Genomic DNA, 25,098 nt, shown 5'->3' with positions numbered 1-25,098 from the left:
TGTGGTCATCTTTAGTCTTGACTACTGCAACCTTCTCCTCTCTGGTCTTGTTGCCCCTTTGGCACTTTGCTGCCAGAATCAACCTCCCCCCTATTTTGTTGCTTACATGACACCCCTCCATAAAGCCTTGGAGTGGCATTCTTCCTGCTCCTGGATCTAGCATGGACTCCTTGTTCGTATTACCTTCAAAGCCTTTGATGTCCTTTCCCCTTTATATTTCTTCACCTAGCTCACTTCTTTAAAATTCCTCCTAAAAACTCACCTTTCCCCTGAAACCTTTGGTACAATCGCAGGGCCAGCCCTACCACGAGGAAGAGTGAGGCAGCTGCCTCAGGCGGCAGATGCTAGGGGTGGCACCTTTCCCCTTGAATGCCCTATATTATGCACCCCTTAATCTACCCTGCTGCCTTCAGGTACAGTGGGGGATGTTCTGCCATCATCAGTGCTGAAGTAAGATTCAATTGCTAGTCCAGTCAGATTCTGTACAAGGAATGGCAGGGCAGGGAGCGGAATTGCCCTTCACCTCAGGCAGCAAAATATCTTGAGCAGGGCCTGCACAATCTGTTAGTCCCTGTTCCCTACCATAACAAAGCCTAGGTAAGTGTAATTGAAATAAAACACATATTCTTCCTCTTTCTTCTCCTACCACCATTTCCCTCACCTTCCTTTGTCATCCCTACTGAGCCAAATTTTAGAATGTGTAAGCTCCTTGGGTGCAGAGGCCTATCTTCTTCTATCTGAGGAGCCTGTGGTCTTCCAGATGTTGTTGGACTCCAACTCCCATCACCCCAACCATTGGCCATGATGGTTGGGGTGATGGGATTTATAGTCCAACAATAACTGGAGGGCCACTGGTTCCCCATCCCTAGCTTATACATTGTCAAGCACCATGCAGTTCGATGGCATATATGAAATAATACATCCTGGGCTCCAAAATAAATAAGAAGTCCAGTCCTCCTTATACATAAGAAGAAAGCAGATTCATCAGCAGCGGGCATATTCTACTCCAGCTGTGGATCTTCAGATTTTGCCAGACCAGAACTCCCATCATCCCTGACCATTGGCCATGCTGGCTTTGCTTGTTGGGAGTTGGAGCCCAACAACATTTGGAGGGCCACAGGTTCTCCCTACCGCTTCCTCAGCGCAACAGCATAAATGCTAACTCTTGGAACCCTGACCACCACCACCACCCCCAGCCTGACCCTGTAGTACTGCATAAGGTATGACCATAAGTGTGTCCTTTTGGAAGAATGTGCGTTCCATTATATGTGCAACTGCCCAGTGAACATTATTACTGCAACCATGCACACTCCTTGTAGCATCTTGTGCATATGAGAATCCACACCAGGTGATACCATACCCTCAAGGCTGCTCACACACTCGCCACCTCACCCCAAAAGAACCACCCTAGGGAGGGTTGGAAACATCTTTATGGATTTTATTAAAATAGGAAACTCAGACCAGACCCCAAAATGCCAAGGGAATCAACAGGCCTTTTTTTTTTTTCTTTTTTGCGGCCGGAAGTGCAGTCCCCACCAATCCCGCATTCCCACCCCCAGATTATTACAAATTAAAAAATACCTCCACACCCCTGTGTCTCTTGGGGGCACACCGGCCATGCCTGCCATCCCATAGTAATAATACTAGTCATAAAAAATTCCCCAAACCCTGTGCGCCTGGCATCCCCACGTGCTCCAAAGGGGGGGGAACCCTGGCACCACCATGACCTTCCGTCTCTTTAATTTAATTTATTTATTTTGTATATCCCGCTTGGATGAAAATAGAATTTTGACGGAAAGCAGCTCAAAATAAGATTTTTTTCCCCTCCTCCTCTCCCATTTCGCTTGGGTTTCTTTTTCTTCCTAAAGTTTATTCCCATGACGTCAAAAGGAAAACAAATCAGGGTGATCTTTCCTTCCTTCCTTCTTTTGTTGTTGTTTTGTTTTGTTTCTTTTCTTTCTTTCTTTTTAAAGTAATACAGCAGGTAGTTGGATACAGAAACAGCCCCATCTGTATAAAAAAAGTCTCCAATGTAAAGGGAGAACGGTAGAAAAATAAGTAAAGAAAAGAAGTGGGGGGGGGAGAAAAGAAAGGGGGGGAAAGATCAGGCAGAGGGCGAGAGTAGTACCTTATTCTGCAAAAGAAAAAGAAGAGAACGTAAAAGGCTAAATTGGTGAGAACCAAAGGTGTCCACTGGGAACTTGGCATCCAAGATCTGCCACTGTGGTGGAAAGATCTGTGTGTTGTTGTTGTTTTGGTGGGAGGGGGAAGGAGCTGTTCCTCAGCATTCCCCCCACCACACATACGAATCCACCGCCACCCTCCCACCACGCAAGTATTCCCCGTTGCTTGGGTCTCTTGGCCGTCATATCTGTGTCTCTTGGACATTCTCTTTCGAGCTGCTCTTGAACAAGAGAGGTTCATGGATGGAATTGAGCATAGGGTTCTTGGAGCCACAGGTAAGGGGTCCGCCACCGCTGTTGTTGTTGTAGTGGGCCTTGAAAGCAGCGTAGTGGTTGAGGTGGTCATGTTCAATGGCAGGAAGTGCCAGGTGGCTGTCTCCGGGAGCCCCGGCAGCAGCGGGCAGCTCGTCTTCGACATTGATAATCTCGATGGTACGCGTGGGCCCGTGGTGCTTGTGAAGCTGGTGCTGTTTGCGGAGCTTGTAGAAGACGATGAGCATGACAGCGGCCATGAAGGTGATGGCCACAAAGCAGCCAATGATGATCTTGGTGGTCTTCATGACATCGTCCAGGTCTTTCATGCCACTCTCTGCTACATCGGTGATTGGGATGGTGAACGGCTTCTCGGTGCTACGGGTGCTGCGCGGGGTCAGTGACGTGGTGGAATAAGTCATGCCCCAGCCCTGCGATGGGGTTGGCCCAGGCTCCTTCTTTGTCGGAATGGATTCTTCTTGACTTGAGTCCATGGTCTCCACAGTCACCGTGGTAAAGTAGGTGTATCCTGTGGTGGCCGGGTCCACAGCAGAGACATTGAGTGTAGCTGAAGCAGTGGTGTTGCCAGCTGAATTGGTCACCATGCAGGTGTACTGTCCTGTGTCCTGAACAGTCACATTGGTGAAGTTGAGCGTGCCATCATGGAGGACAGAGATGCGCACCCGGTAGGAACCATGTGTCATCAGTGTCCCATTGGGCGTCAACCAGTTGACTGACGTCATGGAGGTCCCTGTCCGGCATTTCAGCTCAGCTGCCATCCCTTCAGTCACATTAAGGTCAGTGGGGGGCTCCACTATAACTGGGGCATAGCAGGTGAAATGGCTTTGATCCAGCTCTCCAATATACCGCCCCTTTAGGTTTGGTGGGGCATGGCACCGGGCGCAGCAGGTGGTGTTATTGGGCACTGTCTCCTTGAGCCACCAGCTGAGCCACAACACATCACAATTGCAGTGCCAAGGGTTGTGGTTCAGGTGGACACGCTCCAGGCGGTGCAAGGGGGTGAAGAGATCATGTGGCAAGGACATCAAGTTATTGTGGGAGAGGTTGAGCTCCTCCAAGGACTTGAGGTCATCAAAGGCATTGCGTTCGATGGTGGCCACCTGGGCATGCATCAACCACAATTTGCGAAGGCTGGTCAGCCCTTGGAAGGAGCCTGGCCGGATCATGTCCAGGCGATTCCCAGATAGCTCCAGTTCCTCCAGCCGCACTAAGGCCGTCAAGTTTGGGATGTCCTTAAGGTTGCACATGCCCAGGTTCAGGTAGCGCAGGTTGACCAAACCTTCGAAAGCTGCCTCCGAGATGTACTCCAGCTTCTTGAGCTCTCCAAGGTCCAATCGGCGCAAGGAAGGGACTCGGTTGAAGGCATACGAAGGGATGCTCTCGATGGGGTTGTTCCTCAGCCACAGCTCCCGCAACTTGGAGAGGTACTCAAAGGCCTGCGTGGGGACAGTGGTCAGCCGGTTGTCAAACAGCTCCAATGTGTTGAGGTTGGGCAAGCCATTGAAGGCTCCAACCTCAATCTTACGGATGAGGTTCTTACTGAGCTGCAAAATCTCGAGATGACGAAGGTGCTTGAAAGTGTCAGTCTTTATGACCTGGATGGTGTTCTCCTGCAAGTTGAGGTACCGTGTGTTGATTGAAATGCTCTCGGGCACTTCCACCAGCTCCCGGCGTGTACAGATGACCCGGCTGGCTTGGTTGCTGCAGGAACAAGCAGCCGGACAGGAGGTGGGAGAGGCTCCACCCAAAACCAGTGATGGCAGCCAGAGGAAGAAGAGGATGAGATGCTTCCAAACCATTCTAGAGACTCCGGGTGCCAGCAAAGGCTTCCGAGTGCATCGTCGGGTGGCCATGTCCAATGTTCATGCTTCAGTGAATGGCAGGGCGGATGCTCAGGTCCTTAGAAACTGGGAATGAGAAACAAAGAGAAGGAGAAATAAGCCAGAATCTGAGACTAGATCTTGGAGTCTGATTACGGGTCAGAAGTGCTAGAACACCAGGGTCACCCAATGAGATGGATTTGCGGTACGTTCAAGATAATCCAAGAAAAGTACTTCTTTGCTCAATATGGGTTGAATCCAGACTTGATTAGAGTAGACTCATGGAAATCAATGGGGATTAAGTTAGTCACAACTAACTTAAGCCCTAATGATTTCAACAGGTGTACTCTGATGAAAGTCTGGATCCAACCCTATATAATGAATTCATGTTATTCATTACCACAAGCTGTGCTAGTTTTTCTTACTTTTGTGTAAGTGCATGGGGCACCGATGCAGACTGGGACCACCATGCATGAATACAGGGGGAGGACCTTCCCACTCAGCTGCTTTCACCCTAAATTCGCCCCCCTGCACAGGGGCTAAACGAAAGAAAGAACTCCATTGACACCAATGGAGGGAGGTTTTTCCTTAGATCTCCACACATGAACGGGGAGCGGGAGGGTGGTCAGGGCAATTAAGGGGGGAAGTAGGCTGGGTGGGAATGTTTAAATTCCCCCATACTCACATATAGTCATCCCAATCCAAATCAGGGTACATATACACAGCATCTCTTTTACTGTGCAGGCAGTCATGTGTCTCACATAACAACTCTTTGACTGTGCAAAAGCCAAGAAACCAGCAAAAGATTGGCAGTAGGGGGGAAGAGGTGGGGCATGGGGATGGGGGCGTGGCTATTTAGGGAACCCTGGAAGGGACGGATTGGGACTCCAAGTAGGCTGGATTTGGCCCATGGGGTGAAAGTTCTGCACCCCTTGCGTGGAAGCTCCCCATGCAACTTATCACCCTGTGTGACAGTGGTACAGACTGCCTCGGGAGGTGGTGCACTCTCCTTTGTTAGAATATTTAAGCAGAGGCCAGATGGCTGCCTATCAGGGATGCTGCAGCAGCAGACTTCCTGCATCGGCAGGGGGGTTGACTAGATAACCTTTGAGGCCCCTTCCATGCTATGGTTCTATGTTTTTAATAAGTAAAACAAAAGTAAAATCCTTCTCAAAAGGGTACATATGTACAGCATCGCTTTTAATGTGCAACTGTTCATTTGTCTCTCATAACAACCTGTTGAGGTACACCATTATAATGTTTAAATATGGAGAATGGAAGTTGAGAGGATGCGTCTGGCCCACAAACATCCAGCAAGGCTGTGAGAGATGTGTGCTCATGTCTCACACTCTGTTCATAGCACCTTCCAGCTGTATTCTCATGCAGGCACTCAAATACTCACATACACTTATGCACACATGATCAAGTACCAAGTAGTGTGACTGATCTTGGGTACTGGGCTACCATGCCACAAAAGTCATATGAGATGTAAATGTTGTTGAACCAGTTGGAAACAGCGACCACACTGCTATCAGATTTAATATATATTCAAGTGGGAAATTGCCCAGGAAGTCCAACACAGTCACATTTGACTTCAAAAGAGGAAACTTCTCCAAAATGAGGGAACTGGTGAAAAGGAAGTTGAAAGGGGGAGTCAAGAGGGTTAAATCCCTTCAAAATACTTGGAGGGTACTCAAAACCACAATAATAGAAGCTCAGCTAAAATGTATACCACAGGTTAGGAAAGGTAGCACCAAGTCCAAGAGGTCGCCGGCATGGTTAACAAGCAGTGTTAAGGGAGCTATTAGAGAAAAGACAGCTTCTTTCAGAAAATAGAGTCTTGCCCAAGTGAGGAAAACAAAAGGGAGCACAAGCTTGCACAAAGGAGATGCAAGCAGACAATAAGAGATGCAAAAAAGCATTTTGAAGAGCACATCGCTAACAACATCAAGGTCAACAATAAAGAATTCTTTAAATATATCAGAAGCAGGAAACCAGTTAGGCTGTTGGATGACAGTGGAGTTAAAGGAGTACTAAAGGAGGATAAGGAGATTGTAGAGAAGCTGAATGAATTCTTTTCATTTGTCTTCACTGCAGAAGATATAGGACAGATACCTGTGCCTGAACTGACATTTTCAAGAAGGGAGTCTGAGGAACTGAGGCAAATAGTGGTGACAAAAGTTGAAGTTCTCAACCTTATTGACGAATTGAAAGTACATAGCTCACTGGGCCCAGATGGTATCCATCCTAGAGTTCTTAAAGAACTCAAATATTAAATTGCTGAACTTCTAACAAAAATATGCAATATGTCTCTAAGATCAGCCTCTGTACTCTGTAAATGTAGCACCATTTTTTTAAATGGGATCCAGGGGGGATCCGAGAAATTACAGGCCAGTTAGCTTAAATTCTGTTCCAGGTAAATTGGTTGAAAGCATTATTAAGGATAAAATTAATAAGCATATAGAAGGACAAGCCCTGCCAAAAAAAGAATCAACATGGCTTCCACAAAGGTAAGTTTTGTCTCATTAACTTTTGAGAGTTCTTTGAGAGTGGCAATAAACATGTAGACGGGGTGATTCGGTAGACACTGTTTACTTGGATTTCCAAAAGGCTTTTGAGAAAGCCCCTCACCAAAGACTCCTGAGCAAACTTAGCAGTCATGAAATAAGAGGAGAGGTCCTCTTATGGATCAGTAACTGGTTAAAGAACAGAAAGCAGAGAGTAGGAATAAATAGTAAATTCTCCCAATGGAGGTATGTAAATAGTGGGGTCCCACAGTGATCTGTGTTGGGACCAATGCTTTTCAATTTGTTCATAAATGATCTGCAACTAGGAGTGAACAGTGAAGTTGCCAACTTTGCCAAGGTCACCAAATTATTTAGAATGGTTAAAACAAAAAGGGATTGTAAAGAACTCCAAAAGGATCTCTCCAAACTGGGAGAATACACATCTACTGTAAATGGCAAATGCGGATCAATGAAAGCAAGTGTAAAGTGATGCACGTTGGGGCAAAAAAATCCCAACTTCAAGTATCACCTGATGGGATCTGAGCTAGCAGTGACCGACCAAGAAAGAGATCTTGCGGTTGTGATGGACAGTTTGATGAAAATGTCGACCCAACATTTTGTGCGGCTGCTGTAAAAAAGGCAAACTCCATGTTAGGCATAATTAGGAAAGGGACTGAGAATAAAACTGCCAATATCATACTGCCCTTATATAAATATATGGTGCAGCCACACTTAGAATACTGTATACAGTTCTGGTCACCAAACATAAAAAAATTATATTGTGGAGTTGGAAAAAGTGCAGAAAAGGGCAAGTAAAATGATCAAAGGGCTAGAACAATTCCCCTATGATGGAAGGTTACAACAGCTGGGATTGCTTGGAAAAAAGGCGAGTAAGGGGAGACATGATAGAGGTGTACAAAACTATGGATGGTGTGGAGAAACTGGATAGGGAGACCTTTTTCTCCCTCTCTCATAATACTACTTCTTGTGTTCTTAAGCTTATGGGCTAAGGGTAGAGGTGTCAACCAATTCATGTTATTTAGTCCTTTGATCATTGGGTTGGCATCTATTCTGCTGACCTTTAGAAACCAAGTAAAACCCCATCATTGCCCCAGGCTTTTAGTGGATTGTAGCATGATTGGCTATCTTAATCTACTGATGGCTTTGACTGGTGCTGAGTGTTTTGTATATTTTATTGGGTAGGATCCAGACTAGGTGAGTTGCACTTAGATCCCATGAACTTCAAGTCATGCAGTTGCCCTCGGACTGCAGAGGAGAAGGGAAGCAAAGTCTGGCCTCTGGCATGGGCCAGTAGACGAAGGGCCTCTGGGAGGTTGCACCCCTTGGCTCCCACGAAGGGCATCGCAGCAAGGAGGAGAACAGCTTGGCCCCATCCGTCAGCCAGAGAAGGAGCAGCTGCACCACAAACAGGAAATGTAGAGCTTTTAAATTTGCATAGATCATTTGTTCCCAACTTTATACAAATCTGAGAACTATAAGTAACAGTAATTTGCCTTTAAAACCCATGCCTCTTTCCTTAGGACCAACTTTTGGTTCACTTCAGGCCTTTTGTTAATGAAGAACTCAGTTATTCAGTGATGTTCTACTGACCATAAGAACATAAAGTATCATAGAATCACAGAATCATAGGGTTGGAAGGGGCCTATGAGACCATCAAGTCCAACCCCCTGCTCAGTGCAGGAAGCCTGATTCCCAGGCTGTCTCCTGTCCAAGTACTAACCAGGGCTGACCCTGCTTAGCTTCCAAGATCAGATGAGATCAGGCGCATCCAGCCCTTTGCTTGAAGAAAAGCCATGCTGGATCAGACCAAGGGTCCATCTAGTCCAGCATTCTGATCACACAGTGGCCAACCAGCTGCCCAAAAGAATCCCACATGCAGGACATGAGCACAGCAGCACCCTCCCACCCATGTTCCCCAGCAACTGGTGTACATAGGCATATGGCGTCTCATACTGGAGGTAGCACATAGCCATCAGGACTAGTAGCCGTTGATAGCCTTCTCCTCCAGGAATTTGTCCAACCCCCTTTTAAAGCCATCCAAATTGGTGGCCTTCACTACATCCTGTGGTAGCGAATTCCACAGTTTGACTATGCACTGTGTGAAGAAGTCCTTTCTTATCTCTGTCCTGAACCTCCCACCAATCAGCTTCATGGGATGACCCTGAGTTCTAGTATTATGAGAGAGGGAGAAAAAGGTCTCCCTATCCACATTCTCCACACCATGCATAACTTTGTACAACTCTATCATGAACCACCTAATCGGTCACATTTGCCCAGAGAGAACATGTTGTCAAGCCTGACAGAGTGTCCAGTGAGTCCCAGAACTGGGTTTGATATAGTTGGGGCACAGTTTGATTTGACTTGTGACTCCATTGTCTGTTTGACTTGAAAAACTCTGTGTTATTCCAAGTCTAAGTCACAGGTGAGCAACTTGTAGCCCTCCGGATGTTGTTGAACCACAACTCCCATTCTCCCTCACCATTGGTTATGCTGGCTAGGTCTGATGGGAGTTGGAGTCCGACAACATCTGGAGGGCAAAGGTTCCCCCTCCCCACCAGTCTACACTGACTGGCAGCAGCACTCCAAGATTTCAGACAGGGGTCTCTCTCAGCCCTAGCTGGAGATGCTGGGAACTGAACCCGGGACCTTTTGTATGAAAAGTAATCACAATTATAATGAGTTACTGTTGATGTGCCGGATGTTTCTTGGAAGGAACGTTAAAACTGGCTGGATCGCAGGAGGAATGTCGGGGGTGGGGGGGAGACTGGGGTGAAAACGAGGTTGCACAGCCAGCTTCAATAAGGATGCTCTGTGGTCCGGCAGAAGTACTGGCTCTGCTGGAGCAATTACATTCCCGGACACTGCTGGGCATGGGAGAAAAGGAAGGAGAGGGAGAGGGCAAAGTTGAAACATTCAACAGTGGACAATATGTTTTTTGTTAACCAGACATAGGGCAAGGACAGGAAGCCAAAGTTGGGTCAGGATCGGCAGAAAAGCGTGTGGGATCTTTGGATGAATAAACGAGAGAGGGAGGGAGGGCTTGGCAGGCAGTTATATTCCTTGGGACACGCCACTGCTAAGAACGGTGACCGGAATGCTGGTGGCTCCTTATTGTAAAGAGCATTGGGATACTGGAGAGGGATCACACAGGGCTCACTAGCACATCATTAAGTGTAATTAGCCAAAAAAAGAGTTGAGAGCCAGTGTGGTGTAGTGGTTAGAGTGTTGGACTGGGACTTGAGATATCTGGGTTCTGGTCCCCACACTGCCATGAAGCTCACTGGGAGGCTTTGGGCCAGTCACTGACTCCCAGCCTAACCTACCTCATAGGGTTGTTGTGAGGATAAAATGGAGAGGAGGAGGAGGAGGAGGGCCATGTAAGCCGCCTTGGGTTCCTTGCAAGAAGAAAAAAAAGGTGGGAGATTACACACACACCTAACCTGCTCCCCAAATTTCATCCCAGATGTGGAATATTCACCAGATATTCTCTGGTTATGCAGTTTTCTCTACTTATCATCCGATCAACATTTGGCTCCAATCTTTGAGAGCTGACACAAAAACATTTGATTTCAGGACTGGGTATCTGAGAGCTGATGGTTGGCAGGAGTTGGTTGCTGACATGCAATGGCACTGAGTATTTCTCAGGATTTGATAGCTGGCAATCAAGAGCATTTAGGGCCTCAATGGTATTCAGCATCTGACCACTGAAAGCTTACCAGACTTCATCTTGGATGCCTGTGAACGTCAGAACAACACAGAGATGCCAGCAAGTCTAACGCTGTAATCATACACACACACATACACACACACACACACCCCTGGGAATAAGCCAGAAAGTCAATAAAATATTGACAATAAAAGAAAGTCCTACAACTCCCAGGACTCCCGGGCTATGCTGGCTGGGGAATGCTGGGAGTTGTAGGACTTTCTTCTGTCTAAACATGCATAGGATTGCGCCCTAAGTGGCTATAAGGTTTAGGGATGTCATAGAAATCCCCAACAGATTCAGATGAGTTTGGATTCCTATGAATCCTCCAACCTGCAGATCCCACAGCAGACCGCCTTTTTCCAAGACGTGTGGATTCTGCAGGTGTGCGGACCAGGTTTTTTTTTTTATTATTTTGGGGGGAGATTTGTGCGAACTCACACATGAGCGAATGTGCATTAGCCCAAGTGCACATTGGACTAATGTGCATTAATGCCTAATAAGATTGCAGCCTTGGAATCTAACATTTAACACAGGGGAGACACAAGGGAAAGGGGAGCCAGATGGAGGCAGATGTGGTGCCCTCCAGATGTTTTGGGCTATAACTCCCATAATCCCTGGCCATTATGAGAGTTAGGGAGGAATCCTATGGAATGTACCCTGGCTAGGGATGGAGAAATCTGCAAGGAAACCAAATGAGTTTGGATATTCATGAATCCAACCTGCGGATTCTGCAGTAGAACGGCTTTTCCCCTGTCAGGTGGATTCCACAGACTTGCAGACCAGTGTTTCTAACTTTCCCGAATTTTGAGCAAATTTCATCATAAAAAAATACACAAAATTTAAAAACCCAGCAAAAAATGTGCATTCCTCCAATAGGCTAAAGCGTGAAAATGTGAATTTTGGGGGGAATTTGTGCAAATGCAAATTTGCGCAACTTCAGAAACAAAACAAAATCTGATTGCATTGATGGGCAGATGACAGAATTAGGATTTGTCATGTGGCTGCCACCGTGGGCTCCTCGTCTCCCCACCCCTGGGAATGCCCCCTTTTCCCATCTCTGTGCTCTGTTTTGCAAGTGCGGAGAGGTAGCCGGCACAGTTCTCTCTGCACTGGCTGCAAGGGGGAGGGGGAGGGGAGGGGAGCATGGTTTGCTGGATTTGCAGAGCCCTGTCTTCAAGCTTGGAGTCAGGAAACCAAACAATCCTATGTGTCCCCCCCCCAGATGCTGCCTAGGGGACACAGGGTTGCTCCCTTATAGTCCAAACATCTGGAGGGCACCAGGTTGCCTACCCCCAAGACAATATATTGATGGTGACGTTGATGACGACAATGATGACAAATTAGCTAACCAGAGGTTATTCAAACCTCGAATGCAAAACTGGAAATGCTGCAAATTTCAAATGTCCAAAGCTCTAGCTGAGAATTTTTCAGTGGGAGAATCTTCATAGACAGAATTGGCATTGTTAAATCTCTCCTGAACTGACCATCTCTGTATCCAAAGTCACTGAATTCCAGGCTGTTTAAACTGCACACCCTTCTTCAGTATTGTAGGTCCTTTTCAGTGCAACCTAGTGTTTGTGGGGAATTCTGCATTCCAGCTGTCATGTCTCCTCTGGAGGACTCCTCTTCCGAGGATGAGCTAGAGTTCCCCTGAGCCGAGCATCATGGAGGAGCCTCCTGTGACAAGGGAACTAGAGACAGATCAGGGGGATCCTAGGCCTATGGGGGAGATAGCCGTAGTAACTTCTGCTCACCCCTCCCCGAACTGAGAGGTAGACACTGGCCACTTAGCCTCAGGAAGGGCAGATGCCTACAGGTGCAGGCTCAGCTAGCTACCAGATGCAAGAGTGCCTCTGTGAGGGATAAGGATGCCTCATGAGCACAGGCATTCTTGTGAGAAGGGCTCTACTCGTGGGCAAACCATTCCTCAGGTGGCCCTGATGGCCCAGAACTGTGTTCAGGGTGGGGCTCTGAAGTGTTGGGCTTAAAAGCCTTCCGGTCCAGGCACACAGCGATAGATGAACGTCAGTGCCCCAGCTCCCAGACTTGTCTTGCCCCTGTAAACCTTGCTTTTCCTTGGACCTCCCAGTCTGTGGACCACCATTGACCTTGCCGTTGGACCTGGCCCTGGTGGAATCTCTGGAGCTCTGAGCCAGTGACACTGTAAACAGGTTTGTTGTTGTTGTTTATTCGGTCAGTCGCTTCCGACTCTTCGTGACTTCATGGACCAGCCCACGCCAGAGCTTCCTGTCGGCCGTCGCCACCCCCAGCTCCCCCAAGGTCGAGTCCATCACTTCCAGAAAACTGGAGATGACTCCTGTCCTGTAAACAGGACTCCTAGGCATATCATAAGCGAAAACAAAGACATGCCAGATTGAGCAGTGTCGTTATTCAATTGGACTTAGATCCTTCCACAACCCCAGGGCTCAGGATAGATGCATAACCTCACATTAGGGATGCCTGAGGAATTTGATCTTTGCAAATTCCAAAACGCACTGACCTGATCCCCACTTCCCACAGTAATGTGTGGATCGGAAGGTAGCGATCATTTCCACTCGTCTCTGAATGCTGCAACATATTTCTTGGCTCCAAGAAGGTTTTTTTTTTTAAAAAAAAAGAGAAAGTGAAGTGATGTTTAGAATAGGGGTGGGGAACAGTTGTGGGGGGGGGCAAATGACTCTCCAAGGACCCTGGCAGGCCGGATGATATTAAGGGGCATGGCTACCACTATCACCAACACGGCCACGCCTTTGACATCATTTGGTACCCAACTGAAGCACTGGCTGGAGCTTTGGCTGAGGACAGGCTTTGCTGTGCATGGGCTTGGGGAAAGCTCATGCGCAGCGAAGCCATTCTGACTGAGATGCCTGGGAGAGCGCTCCATCTGCAACTTCAGTTGGGGGCTGCATTGCCTGCACTGTGTCCTCACCAATAGGTGAAGGGTCAGCCCCCAGCTTTGCACAGCACCTGTGCACAACTCCCCCCACTGCAACTCCCCCCAGTGCCAGCAGGGTCCCCCACTGCCTAGATCTCTGCTGTCGTCATAAGGCTGGCTGGGGAATGCTGGGAGCTGTAGGACTTTTCTCTGTCTAAACACACATAGGATTGTGCCCTAAATGGTCTTACGCCCACCCTTTTAGACGGCCATGTGTATTACTTCAATTCTGAAGCACACAATTAACATTTTTCTTCTCCCCGCATCATTCCATGCTTCGACATGCCCGATACGTTACAGCAAAGAACAACAACAGAAGTCTTTGCCAATGCCCTTTTGAAAAAAAACAAATACGCCAAGCATGTGTAGTTCAGCATTTTTTAAACTGACTTAAATCGTAGCACCATCAGGAATAAAATGGAGTTTGCTTCTGCTGCCCTGATGATAAACACATTTACCTGTGAATAAGAAACATTTTCTTGCTGTAGAAAAGGTTAATGCATATTTAAAAGTAAAAATAATAAAAGGAGCATCAGTAACTATATACACGCCCAGACAGCCTCCCCCTGCCTATACAGTGTTTTTGAAAATAAGACACAAGAAAGGATGCTGTGGTAAGCAGCATCAGCTTTGGTATGCTCATGGCAACCTGTTTGCCGCTGGCCCATCACCTACTTCTCTGTAGGTGGTCATTTAGGGGACCGTATGGGGCCCTGGACTTTGGCCCCGAAGTCCAGTTCTAGTGGCACCACTAAATATCTTCTGCCTCCTGCACTTCTGGCTTCAAATGCCAAGCTCGGATTGTCAAGGAAGGGAAGAGAATGGTTCGGTAAATGAATGCATTGAATATATTATTGCATATTAGACCATACTAAAAATACCTCATACTGGCTACTAAAAGCCAGCCCAAATGAGAAGGTCATAGAACATTTCTGGAAGATGCTGACCTTTTACATGTCTTTACAATACCCCTTGCCACACAAGCTCGGCAAATGGAAGATTAACAGTGCTACCCTATGCATGCCTACTCAGGATTGGGTGGAGGGGTGCTCTTGCAGAAATAGAACACATTTAAAAAATGGTGGATGCGTTCCAAAAATATTGAGGGCTAGAAACTTTATTATTATTATTATTATTACTATTATTATTATTATTATTACAAATAAGAAGGTCTGAAGAAGTTAAAAGATTATCCCAGGCTTCCCCAACCTGGTGTCCTCCAGTTGTGTTGGACTACAAGTCCCAGCATCCTTGACTATTAGGCATGCTGGCTGGGCTGATGGGAGTTGTAGTCCAACACCTCTGGAGGGCACCAGGTTGGGGAAGGCTGGGATTACCTTCTCCAGGGCTGTGTGTACACATTCCGCAGTTGTGAAACAATTTCCAACTGCGGGGTGTACAGCAGCAGTTTCATGAAAATTCTTGCATGGGACATGATCCAAAACAATTTCCATCGGGTCCCTAGGTTATGTTTGGCAGCTGGAAAAATGGAAGTGTAGAGCGTGGCCAGGGGAAGGACAGGGGAAATGATGGTAGATTATTTCCCCCTTCGGCACTGATGGGATTAGAATGGTCAAAATAGGATTTTAGAAATAAATAAATATTTGGATTGTCCAGACACTTAAACTGGATGAGCAGGCAACAGGGATTAGGGATTAGTGGGGGGAAGAGGCCGTGTGTGTGTGTGTGTAAAAGCAATACAGCAGCCTTCAGATGTGTTGGACTACAATTCCCATAAGCCCCAGCCAGCATGGCAAATGGTCAGGGATGACAAAAGCTGTAGCCCAACAACATCTGAAGAGCCTCAGGTTGGGGAAGACTACAACAGAGTGTCCTCACATCATGGCCAGCCCTACCATGAGGCAGAGTGGGGCAATCGCCTCAGGCAGCATATGTTGGATGTCATAAAAGGGCAGGAAATTGTTAGTTACTTACCTTGTTGTTATGGTATTTCTACTGGAGGGGGAGAGGTGCTCATGGCATTTTCTCCTACATATACCAAAATAATTCATCTAACTTTGGGTACTATGCACCTTGACTTGGCGGTGGGGGGGGGCATTTCCTGCTCTGCCTCAGGCAGCAAAATCTCTTGGGCCAGGCCTGCCTCATGCACCACAGTATGTCATGAGTCCTTGCACCATGTCTCTGTATATCTGCGCAAGTAGCATCCTTGACTACTAGTTGAACACTCTCGTCCCCCAATGGCCACATGCACTCCCCCCCCCCAGGCAAGCCATTAGGCCAAGCTGCAGCCTGAAAAGAATTTCACTAAGGCCTGAGCTGGCCGAGGGCGGCACAGCCAAGCATGACAGAAGCCAGGGAGGCCACACTCTGAATGAGGGGCTGTAGCTCAGTGTGACAGAGCACCTGCTTTGCATGCAGAAAGTCCCAGGTTCGATCCCCAGCTACTCCAGGTAGGGCACGGAAAGAATCCTGCCTGAAACCCTCAAGAGCCGCTGCCAGTCAGTGTTGACAGTACTGGGCTAGATGGACCAAGGGTCTGACACAGTATAAGGCAGCTTCCTATGTTTCATATGAATTGCATGGCTCTGAGGCAGGTGTCCCCGACCTGATGTTCTTGGACTGCAACTTCCGTCATCCTTGACCATAGTCCACACTGGCTGGGGCTGGCGGGAGTGGTAGTCCAGCGTATCTGAAGGGTGCCAAGTTGGGGAAGGCTGCTCTGAGGACATGTGGGGTGGGGTGGGCATGGAAGGGACTGATGACACAGGGATTTGAAGGAAACTGGGCAAATAAGGCAGAAGGCAGAGGCAGGGGGCAAGTGATGGCAGGGCAGTGAAGGCAGGAGGTTTAAGAGCAGGAGGGTGGAGGAGGCAATGGGCCAATGTGGCTGAGTAATGAAAGAAAGGGTCTGATTAGGCAATGGCATAAATCATTAGAAATCTACCTGTCACCCGCCTGCATGTTCTCCTTAACCAACAACTAGACTTAACGACTGAACAGCAACAAAGTCTGCTGTGATATCATGACGATCTCAGCAACTGAGGAAGGAAGTTTCAGTCATGGAATGTTGAAAATCACCGATTATCTCATGAGGGGCAGGAAAGGTAATTCCTTTCTCTCCCCTGCCCCCCCCCATGCATAGGGATGGGAGGATTTGTGAGCTGCAGGGGAGCAAAGAGGGCCAAAGTGCAAGAAAGTAAGACTTTGGAGAGGGCGGTATTGATACAACGGGGAGCCGTGCAGAGGCGTGAAAAGGGCCAAATTTCAAATATACATGCAAACTCCCCAGCCAGCCAGCTCTTGGCCTGCAAGTATCTAGTCTGTGGTTTTATTTATGTGTTCATTTTTATTTATTGCCCTGCATACCACAAGGGCTCAGGGAAGGTTAACAGCATTGATCATAAAAAGACAATGCCCCCGTCAGGAATCCAAATTAGACACTAGGCAGTTAGAATTGTGTGGGGAGAGAGAAAAATATGGGTGTGTGTGGAAAATTACAAGTTTTTAAATCTCTGTTCCTCTGGTACTCTGCTTCTCCCCAGGGAGAGATATTATTCCTTGCTCATACAAATCATCCTCATACCGTGGTTCCCTTTCTCAATGAGGGGCCAAAGGTATTTCATCATTAATCGTTAATCAGCTTGAAAGTATTATATTTAGAATAACGCTGAGAGTGATGGTACAAATAAGAATAACATGCTGCTTCAACGTCATTTTCTAAGTAATCCTCACAACCACCCTGTAAAGTAGACCAGGAGTATTGTCCCCACTTTGCAGCTAGGAGGGAAGGGGCTTTGGCAGGGGTAGGAAACTTGGGCCCCTCCAGATGTGACTACAACCCCCATCATCTTGGATTATTAGGCATGCTGGCTAGGGCTGATGGGAGTTGGAGTCCAACAACATTTCAAGGTCTACACGTTCCCCACCCTGGGCTAGGGCTGAGACGTAATGGATTACCTAAGGACCACTCAACGATGTCATGGCAGAGGTGAGATTTTAAGTAGGGATAAGGGTACGTTCTGGTTCACAGCACATCTGTTATCTACCAGACTACATTACACTAGCTCTCCGGTATTCTCTTAACAGCCCATGTGCTAGACTATTAATATTCCCATTTCACAGATAAGGGACTGAGGATTACTTAAGAGACACCCAATAAGGCACCACCACCCCTTTCCCTGGTTATGATGGCAACCCTTCTGAGGCTGGAAGCATACTGGTTTGATCCTAGATCTGGTGCTTTTTATAGCCTCCTTCAGATATTTCCTCCACGCGTTCAGTGAACGCATGGAGGGTGTGCACAGAGCCACACCCACTGACCCCAATGTCAATGTTGCCACTGGCTCCGCCCCCTAATCTCCACAGGTTGGACCCAGATGCAGTCATGCTTAGATTTGTTTTGCGGTTTCCCCCCTTCGTCTATCCTGATTTGCAGTGACCTTTGGTTTTAAGCAAATAAAGATCGAACGGAACTGAACATAGAGTGCACCCTGTTGAAATCAATGGGAATGAAGTTAGTCCTGATTGCAGTGGGGCTCCTCGAAGTAGGACCCAACCCTGCATGTTCGCTTGAGGTTCTTAAAAGAGAACCTACGCACGTACAGCTGATTTCAAAGCCAAAAGAGAGCATACGTTCTTTTGACTAAAGCTCTGCTAAAAAAAGAAGAAACATCCAACCCATTATTGTCCTAGAAGATATTATCAGAATATGCTTCAGCATCTGCAGTGAAATGGCAGGCTGCACACTGCATAGTCCGTGTTTATGCATGTGCATTTATATGTATTAGAGACCCATTTCTAATGCATATAAACGCACCGGAGATTTAAGTTCTAGAAAACCTGGCGGAGCTAAATCCAAACGAAGGGGTGTACAAACCTTTACAGCCCTGAGGGCTGCATGTGATGTTGGCTCAGGGGCCAGGAGTTGTAAGCACTGCATGCGCTTGTGCGTGCACACATGCTCACACACATCACAGCAACCGTGATATAGATAGCTCTTTCCTTGCCACTAGCAGCTGCAGGGAAAGACTGATCTGTATGAGGATCTCTGGGGGAGGGGGTGGGATGGTTGGCAGTGGAGGAATTCAGCAGTGGGAGGGTCAGAGGACCTTTGGGGGGTCACAGTAAAGGCTTGGGAGGGGGCGCTGGTTGCATACCTCTGTCCTAAAGGATGAAAACAACCAGAGCAAGTCACACGAAGAAGGCTCCCCTCCGCAAAAGGCCAACATGGGGACAGTGATTAACCAGGGACAATTATCAGAAAACAAGGATGTAAACAGGAACAGCTGGAACGTATGCAATGCAAGATAAAATAAATTAAAAGATCAATCCAGAAGCAGCTATCTAACACCAATCAACTGAGTGGCGCACAAGGCAAGTTAAACAAGCAAAGCCTAGCAGCAGCAGCAGCATTAGGATACAGGAGATAATTATATCACTGTTAAAGCTCACAAAATGAGAAGCTCACTTGGTGCCTTCAGGTGAAAAGAGTAGACGCCAAACAAATTATTTCTGGGATGGGTGTGTCACTTTAGAGGTGCCACCGGGGACAAGGCCCCGCCCACAGGTGCTGCCTCTTGAACCTCTGAATGAGGTACCAGAGCAGGGTTTCAGGCAATGACCTCAATGAACAGGTTCACATGTTCCAGTATTTCTGGGTTCCTGTGCATGTAGTCACACCAGAGCATAGTTGGCCAGCCTGTTGCACAGGGTGGTAGGGCGTTGCAGCAGTGGTACTGGGTAATGTAACCCCCACGAATTGGTTAGTTTAGACCAATAGGGGAGGACTCTTAATTCAGGAGAGAGCAAGGAAGAAGTAGGGATGTTGGAGGAATCCCATCGTGGGGTGGAGCTCGATGAGCTTTCATTGGCTCGGCCCCCTGGATTTCAGCTCATCTTCCACTAGCTGGCCCAATTCAGCCTGCAGCAAGTCAGGCCAGCTAGCAGATTTTTGATGTGTGTTTTTTTAAATTTCCATAAATTATGGCTGCAGCAATTTGAGCATATTATGGCCGCAATTTGTCCAAATCATGCAAATTTTGGCTGTAATTTGTGCAAATCATGCGAATTGCAGCTGTAACTTACACAAATTACGGCCATAATTGCCACAAATCTCTATTTGCACAAATTACAGCTAACACAAAAATAATATCCGCAAAAAGTCCCCAGAGTTATTGGAAAAGCCGCGGCTCGGATCGCAAATGCAAGCACATCGTGGAACTCCAGCGAGCCCAAAAAGGGCCGGATTTCCCAGTGATGGAGATCCCAACGAAGAAGTCAGTCAGCTTGTTCTGCAGGAGAGCTGAATAATAATTATAGGCTCCTATCTCATCTAAGGCCTATGACCTTCACGCTGCAATTTGTAAGTTGCCATTTGCTGCTGTTGTGCTGTTGCTTTGGGACTGAAGCGATCTCAGAGGAATAGCTGAAGGGTCCATCACCTTGGTGAACCAGAGGAACAGTGGAGTGTCCAACTACACAGCAGGAGTTTGCAAGCAGGACTTACATATTTCTCTTTGGACTAAGAGGGACCATTGTTTGTATTGTTCCTGTGTTAGCAATCTACCTATGTCAGCCTTCCCCAAGCTGGTGCCCTCCAGATGTTCTGGACTACAGCTCCCATCTGCCCCTGCCAGCAGGGCCAATCATCACAGTTGATGGTAGTTTTAGTCCAAAACATCTGGAGGAGCCCAGCTTGGAGAAGGCTGCTCTAAATCTTTCCAGCCAATTGCTGCATTGCTGTATGTATAGCTGTGGCTCTAACTAAAGAAAGTGCATTAAATTCAGATCTGTGAAAGTTTATTCCAGCTAAGCTGCAAAGGACCAACACAGGCAGAGGTTACATCAGCATGAGCAGAAACCTTCTGATTAGCTTGAAGGGCGTTGAGCCTTGTAGCTATACCTGAGTTTCCACCTCCAAACCCACTGGCCCCTTAAGACACAGGAAGCATCTTTTCCCTTAGGACAAGGGTGTACAACCTCAGGTCTGGAGGTGCCTGCCTGGGGTTCCCATCCAGCCTTCAAGGAATCCCCTGAAGCCACACCCCAACCACCAACCATTTGGTGGTTTCCCAGCTTTTTCACATCCCCCACCCCAATTCTAAACAAATGAAATGCTTCTCCTAAAGCTTAGTGATTGGCCGTCAGAGGGTTAAGCTGAAATATAGCCCCACTCCCTTTGGCCCCTCCCACTGCTAGAATGCGGCCCCCAAGAGCTTTTCCAAAACGGAATCTGGCCATCAGGCTGAAATAGGTTTGACACCCCTGCTTTAGGAGGTATTCATTATTCGTTGACTTATTTTATAGTGGAATGTCACAGTTACATCTCTAATGGGTTTACAGCGTACACTATGCTGGGACTGCTTAGCTTGGAAAAAAGGAGGGTAAGGGGAGACATGATAGAGGTGTACAAAACTATGGATGGTGTGGAGAAACTGGATAGGGAGACCTTTTTCTCCCTCTCTCATAATACTAGAACTGCTGTCATCCCATGAAGCTGATTGGTGGGAGATTCAGGACAGATAAAAGAAAGGACTTCTTCACACAGCGCATAGTTAAACTATGGATTTCGCTACCACAGGATGTAGTGATGGCCACCAATTTGGATGGCTTCAAAAGGAGGTTGGACAAATTCCTGGAGGAGAAGGCTATCAATGGCTACTAGTCCTGATGACTATGTGCTACCTCCAGTACCAGAGACAATGAGCCTATGTATACCAGTTGCTGGGAAACATGGGTGGGAGGGTGCTGCTGCACTCATGTCCTGCTTGTGGGTTTCCCATGGGCACCTGGTTGGCCACTGTTTGAACAGAATGCTGGACTAGATGGACCCTTGGTCTGATCCAGCAGGGCTCTTTTTAGGTTCTGATGTTCTTATGTGTGTGTGTTTTTTTAACCGCACACTAATGGAAATACAAGCGCCTGCCAGTTGAGACAACTGCACCCCTCAGAGGACCTTCCATACCAAGCATGCCACAGTGTGAGAGCTTGTACAGCGTTTATGGAATTATTTCTCTGAACCCACCAGGGGAGCGAGAGAGCTCTTCCTAAGATGCGACCGAAATAATCCTTTCTGTACAAATGAGAAATAAATATAAATAAAGCACATTTGCTTTGTCCTTTATCCTCAGTGGCGATATGCACCGCATATCCTGCTCTTTTACATGGCTTGATGGCTGTTATCGCGCCGACCCTCCCCGTGAGTCTTTTTTCCGGCTAAACCTGCCCAGTTCTCTCAACCTTTCTTTGCCGATTTTCACTCCCTAATCTTATTGTTCATCCTAAATTAATTCCCTTCCATTTCGTTTCTCAACTCTCCACACTGCACTCAGACTTTGACCATCATCCTAAGACAGGGAGGGGGAGGAGGAAGGCCTGAGCCTGTCCGAGTCTCATAAGCACGGGATTTGCACGGTGCGGGCTTTATATCGGCGGTGCCCGTTGGCACTTAGGCAAACAGCAGGCTGCCTTATAGCAAGTCAGACGATTTATCCATGTAGTCAAGTACTGTGTCTACTCCATTCTTTCCCCAATGTGGTGCCCTCCAGATGCGTTGGACTACAACCCCATCATCCCCAGCCAGCCATGCTGGTTGGGGATGATGGGGGTGTAGTCCAATGCATCTGGAGGGCACCACATTGGGGAAGGCTGCTCCACTCTGACAGGCAGCTGCTTTCCAGGATCACCTTCCACCTGGTCAATGAACTACACCTGAGGTGGGCAACCTGCGGCCCCATGGAGCACGCACGACTGTCGCCAGCCTAGTTCCACGCAGACCTTGGCAGCATCTCCCTCGCTAGACCAGGGGCGCAGATCCTCTTTCAGCCCAAGTGCCGAATTCATTTTCAGAGAGGCTCTCGGGAGGCGCATCCCGGGGTGGGCGGGGCCAAAGGCAAAAGGGGGCATGACCCAAATACCTACTTCAGCCTACTTTAGCTGAAAAGCAGTTCCCGCCAGTCACTAGGGCCTTAGGGGAGGCACTTCAAAAACTGTAGCATCGGGGGGAAATACACAAAAGCCGGGAAACCACTGAACCACTGGCGGTGGAGAGAAAGGGGTGGGGCCCTCTGCGGGGGAGGGAAGGAGGGAGAGGAGGGAGAGGAGGAAGGGATGGGGTGGGGTGTGCACAGAGAATTATGCAATCCTGCAAACTCCACCCACTTTCGAGTCTGACCCCACCTAGCTTTGGATCTGGCTCCATCCACCATCAGCTGCAGTCCCCAGTGGACCTTTCCTGCAGGTCAATGGTTCTTTCTGAGAAGAGGTTTCTCCACTCCCGAACTAGATCCTCAGCATACACTGCCACTGAGCCATGGCCCCTTCCTTTGAACTACATGGCCATCTCTCTCGGCCAGCCTTCCCCAACCTGGCACCCTCCAGATGTGCTGGACTACAACTCCCATCCAGTGGTCATGCTGGCTGGGGATGATGGGAGCTGTAGCCCGGCACATCCACAGGGCACCAGGTTGAGGAAGGCTGTTCTGTGCTATCGGCCACCGGTGAGAAGCGGCATCTGTGTGGTTCGGGTCAATTTTGACCCCTACGAACCTCCCTGATCTTCTGCGGAGGGGAGGGTGGTGCTTTGAGTGCTCCCACCATGAGAAGTGAGGTGGCTGGACACCAGAAAGGTAGGACCTCCTCTGTCCTGGCACCCCCATCTGTGACACTCCCTTCCCCAAAACAATTTCCCAGACATCCGTGTTACTTACATTTAGGCACCAGGCTTAAAAACATTGCTTTTCTCTCAGGTTGTTCTGTGGTATTTAAGGTTTTCATCTGATTGAATCGATGCACATGCTCTTGTTTAGTGGCTTCTGCTCAAGTTCAGACTGTTTCCGGTAACGCATTGCTGCTGTTTTGAATATTTGGCTTTATCAACACTTTTGGAGACCTTATCTATCTTTCTAGAATCTGAAAATTGATTTGGTTTGGTGGTTTTTTGAGGGGGCATCACAGCATTGGGGAGGAGAGAGTTAGTCCTTCCTCCCCAGCAGTCACACACACACACTGCAAATGCTCCCCTGCATCACACCTAGGCTTTTGAAAAGCCTTCCTTGCCACTCTTATCTCAGCGATCAGAGATGAGAGATTTTTGGCGGGGAACACCTATAATCTCTAGTTGGAGAAAAGAGCTTTTCCTTCCCTACAGAGGAGGGGTGAGGTATGGGGGAGACGCTGGCCTGGGTGGGGACCTTCTGAGGCTGTATCTGGCCTGTGCACTCAGGGTTCGCCATCCCTGTTATAGGTTATCTTTATCCCACCTTTCCTCCCAAGTATACTCATATACTCAAGGCGGTATACAAGCTAGGGGTGGGCAACGTTTGGCCCTCCAGATGTTTTGGCCTACAACACACAATTGGCTATGCTGGTTAGGATTAGGGATGTAAGAGAAATCTGGTGGGGTGGGGTTTGACGACTTCTCCTATGGTCGCCCTCCCCCCAACATACACACACACACACACACACACACACACACACATTTTAGTTCTCACTGTGGTGCCCAGCTCGACCGGCTGAGAGTCAGCAACGCAGTGGCTTTCCTGGGGATTTTGCACATTTGCGGAGAGGGGGAGGTTCTGCAATTTGCACAAATTTCCAAGCATTTTGCACAAGTTATGGACAAATCTGCATAATTCACACAAATTCAGCCATAATTTGCGCAAATTGCTCAGAAATTCATGCAAATCGCAGAAACGTTTTTTAAAAATGCAAAACGTTCTCAAGAGTTCAGGGAACAGCCCACGGCCTGGCTCACAGACACACAGCAAGTCGTTCACACCATGGAACTCCATCGAGCCAAAAAAGAAACAGATGGCCCAGCAATGGGCATCCCTAATTAGGACCGATGGGAGTTGAAGGCCAAACCATCTGGAGGGCCACAAGTTGCCCAGCCCTGCTGTAAGGTTTATGGCTAAGGATGTATTAGAACCCACATCTGCCCAGAGCAAGGGCCAAACCCTGCATTCAAGGCCAGAACTATGCCTCCAAGGTAATATGCCGTTTGGCCTTAAGTTGAACACTCTTACCACCACAAAACCACCACGTTAGCTCTTATGGTTAAAATGTAGAATAAGAATATTTTAATTACATACATACGTACATACATTTTAACCCTGTTTGGGGAATGCCTCATTTTCATGGGTGGGACGTGTTTCCCTTGTGGAGCGGTTGGAGTTTGTCTGCCAAAGAAAGAAGGCAAAGCCTGAAAATAATAAAGCCTGCAAGTGAAAACAAACGAATCAGAGAACACAACTTTGAGCGGAGAGCACGTTTGTCATGACTGACTTCGATGGGACTACATCTGGATCCAACCCAAATTGCCCTATGTGTTTTGGTGCCACTGTTTGTTCTGAAAAAAGGGGATGTCCTAATCACGGCATTCAGCATGACGCATTGCTTGACCCTAATGGTACATCTTGAAGCTGAATCACGTCAGGGAGGGGATTCGATGTGAGTACCGCTACCTAGCTTTGGCCAAAGTATAAGCAGCCAGACTAGTAAAGGAGTTTCTTGATCAGCAATAGGCCAAAGCAGGTCATGTGGTAAGGCCTGACCCTTATAAAGAGCTGCAAGACATGCTTGTTCTCTGATTTGAGCAGCACCGGCTGAAGGCTCGAGGGGGCCCCACCTTCTGTGCCAGTGCCCTTCAGCAGGCTTACCCTAGCGTGGCTTGCCATTTAAATTCCCC

General features: G+C 47.9%; 1 protein-coding gene across 1 annotated transcript; it reads right to left on the bottom strand.

Annotated features, from left to right (window-relative positions):
• Positions 1-1,422: 1,422 nt before the first annotated feature.
• LRRC4B (leucine rich repeat containing 4B) lies at positions 1,423-24,628 on the bottom strand. The gene is made up of 2 exons (XM_084805061.1): positions 24,515-24,628; positions 1,423-4,363 (listed from the first exon to the last, which is right to left on the bottom strand). The coding sequence occupies exon 2, from the start codon at positions 4,307-4,309 to the stop codon at positions 2,366-2,368; it is 1,944 nt and encodes a 647-aa protein (XP_084661187.1). The 5' UTR covers positions 4,310-4,363; positions 24,515-24,628; the 3' UTR covers positions 1,423-2,365.
• Between the last annotated feature and the right edge of the window lie 470 nt (positions 24,629-25,098).

The sequence above is a fragment of the Heloderma suspectum genome, chromosome 6, assembly GCF_057233095.1.
Source record: "Heloderma suspectum isolate Gila_16-S chromosome 6, 16-S_ref, whole genome shotgun sequence".
Lineage (NCBI taxonomy): Eukaryota > Metazoa > Chordata > Lepidosauria > Squamata > Helodermatidae > Heloderma > Heloderma suspectum.
Note: the sequence above shows the minus strand (reverse complement) of the source record. Positions and strands in the feature narration are given on the sequence as shown.

Coding starts and splice junctions, on each gene's coding strand:
- LRRC4B (XM_084805061.1), bottom strand. CDS start 4,309: ATGGCCACCCGACGATGCACTCGGAAGCCTTTGCTGGCACCCGGAGTC.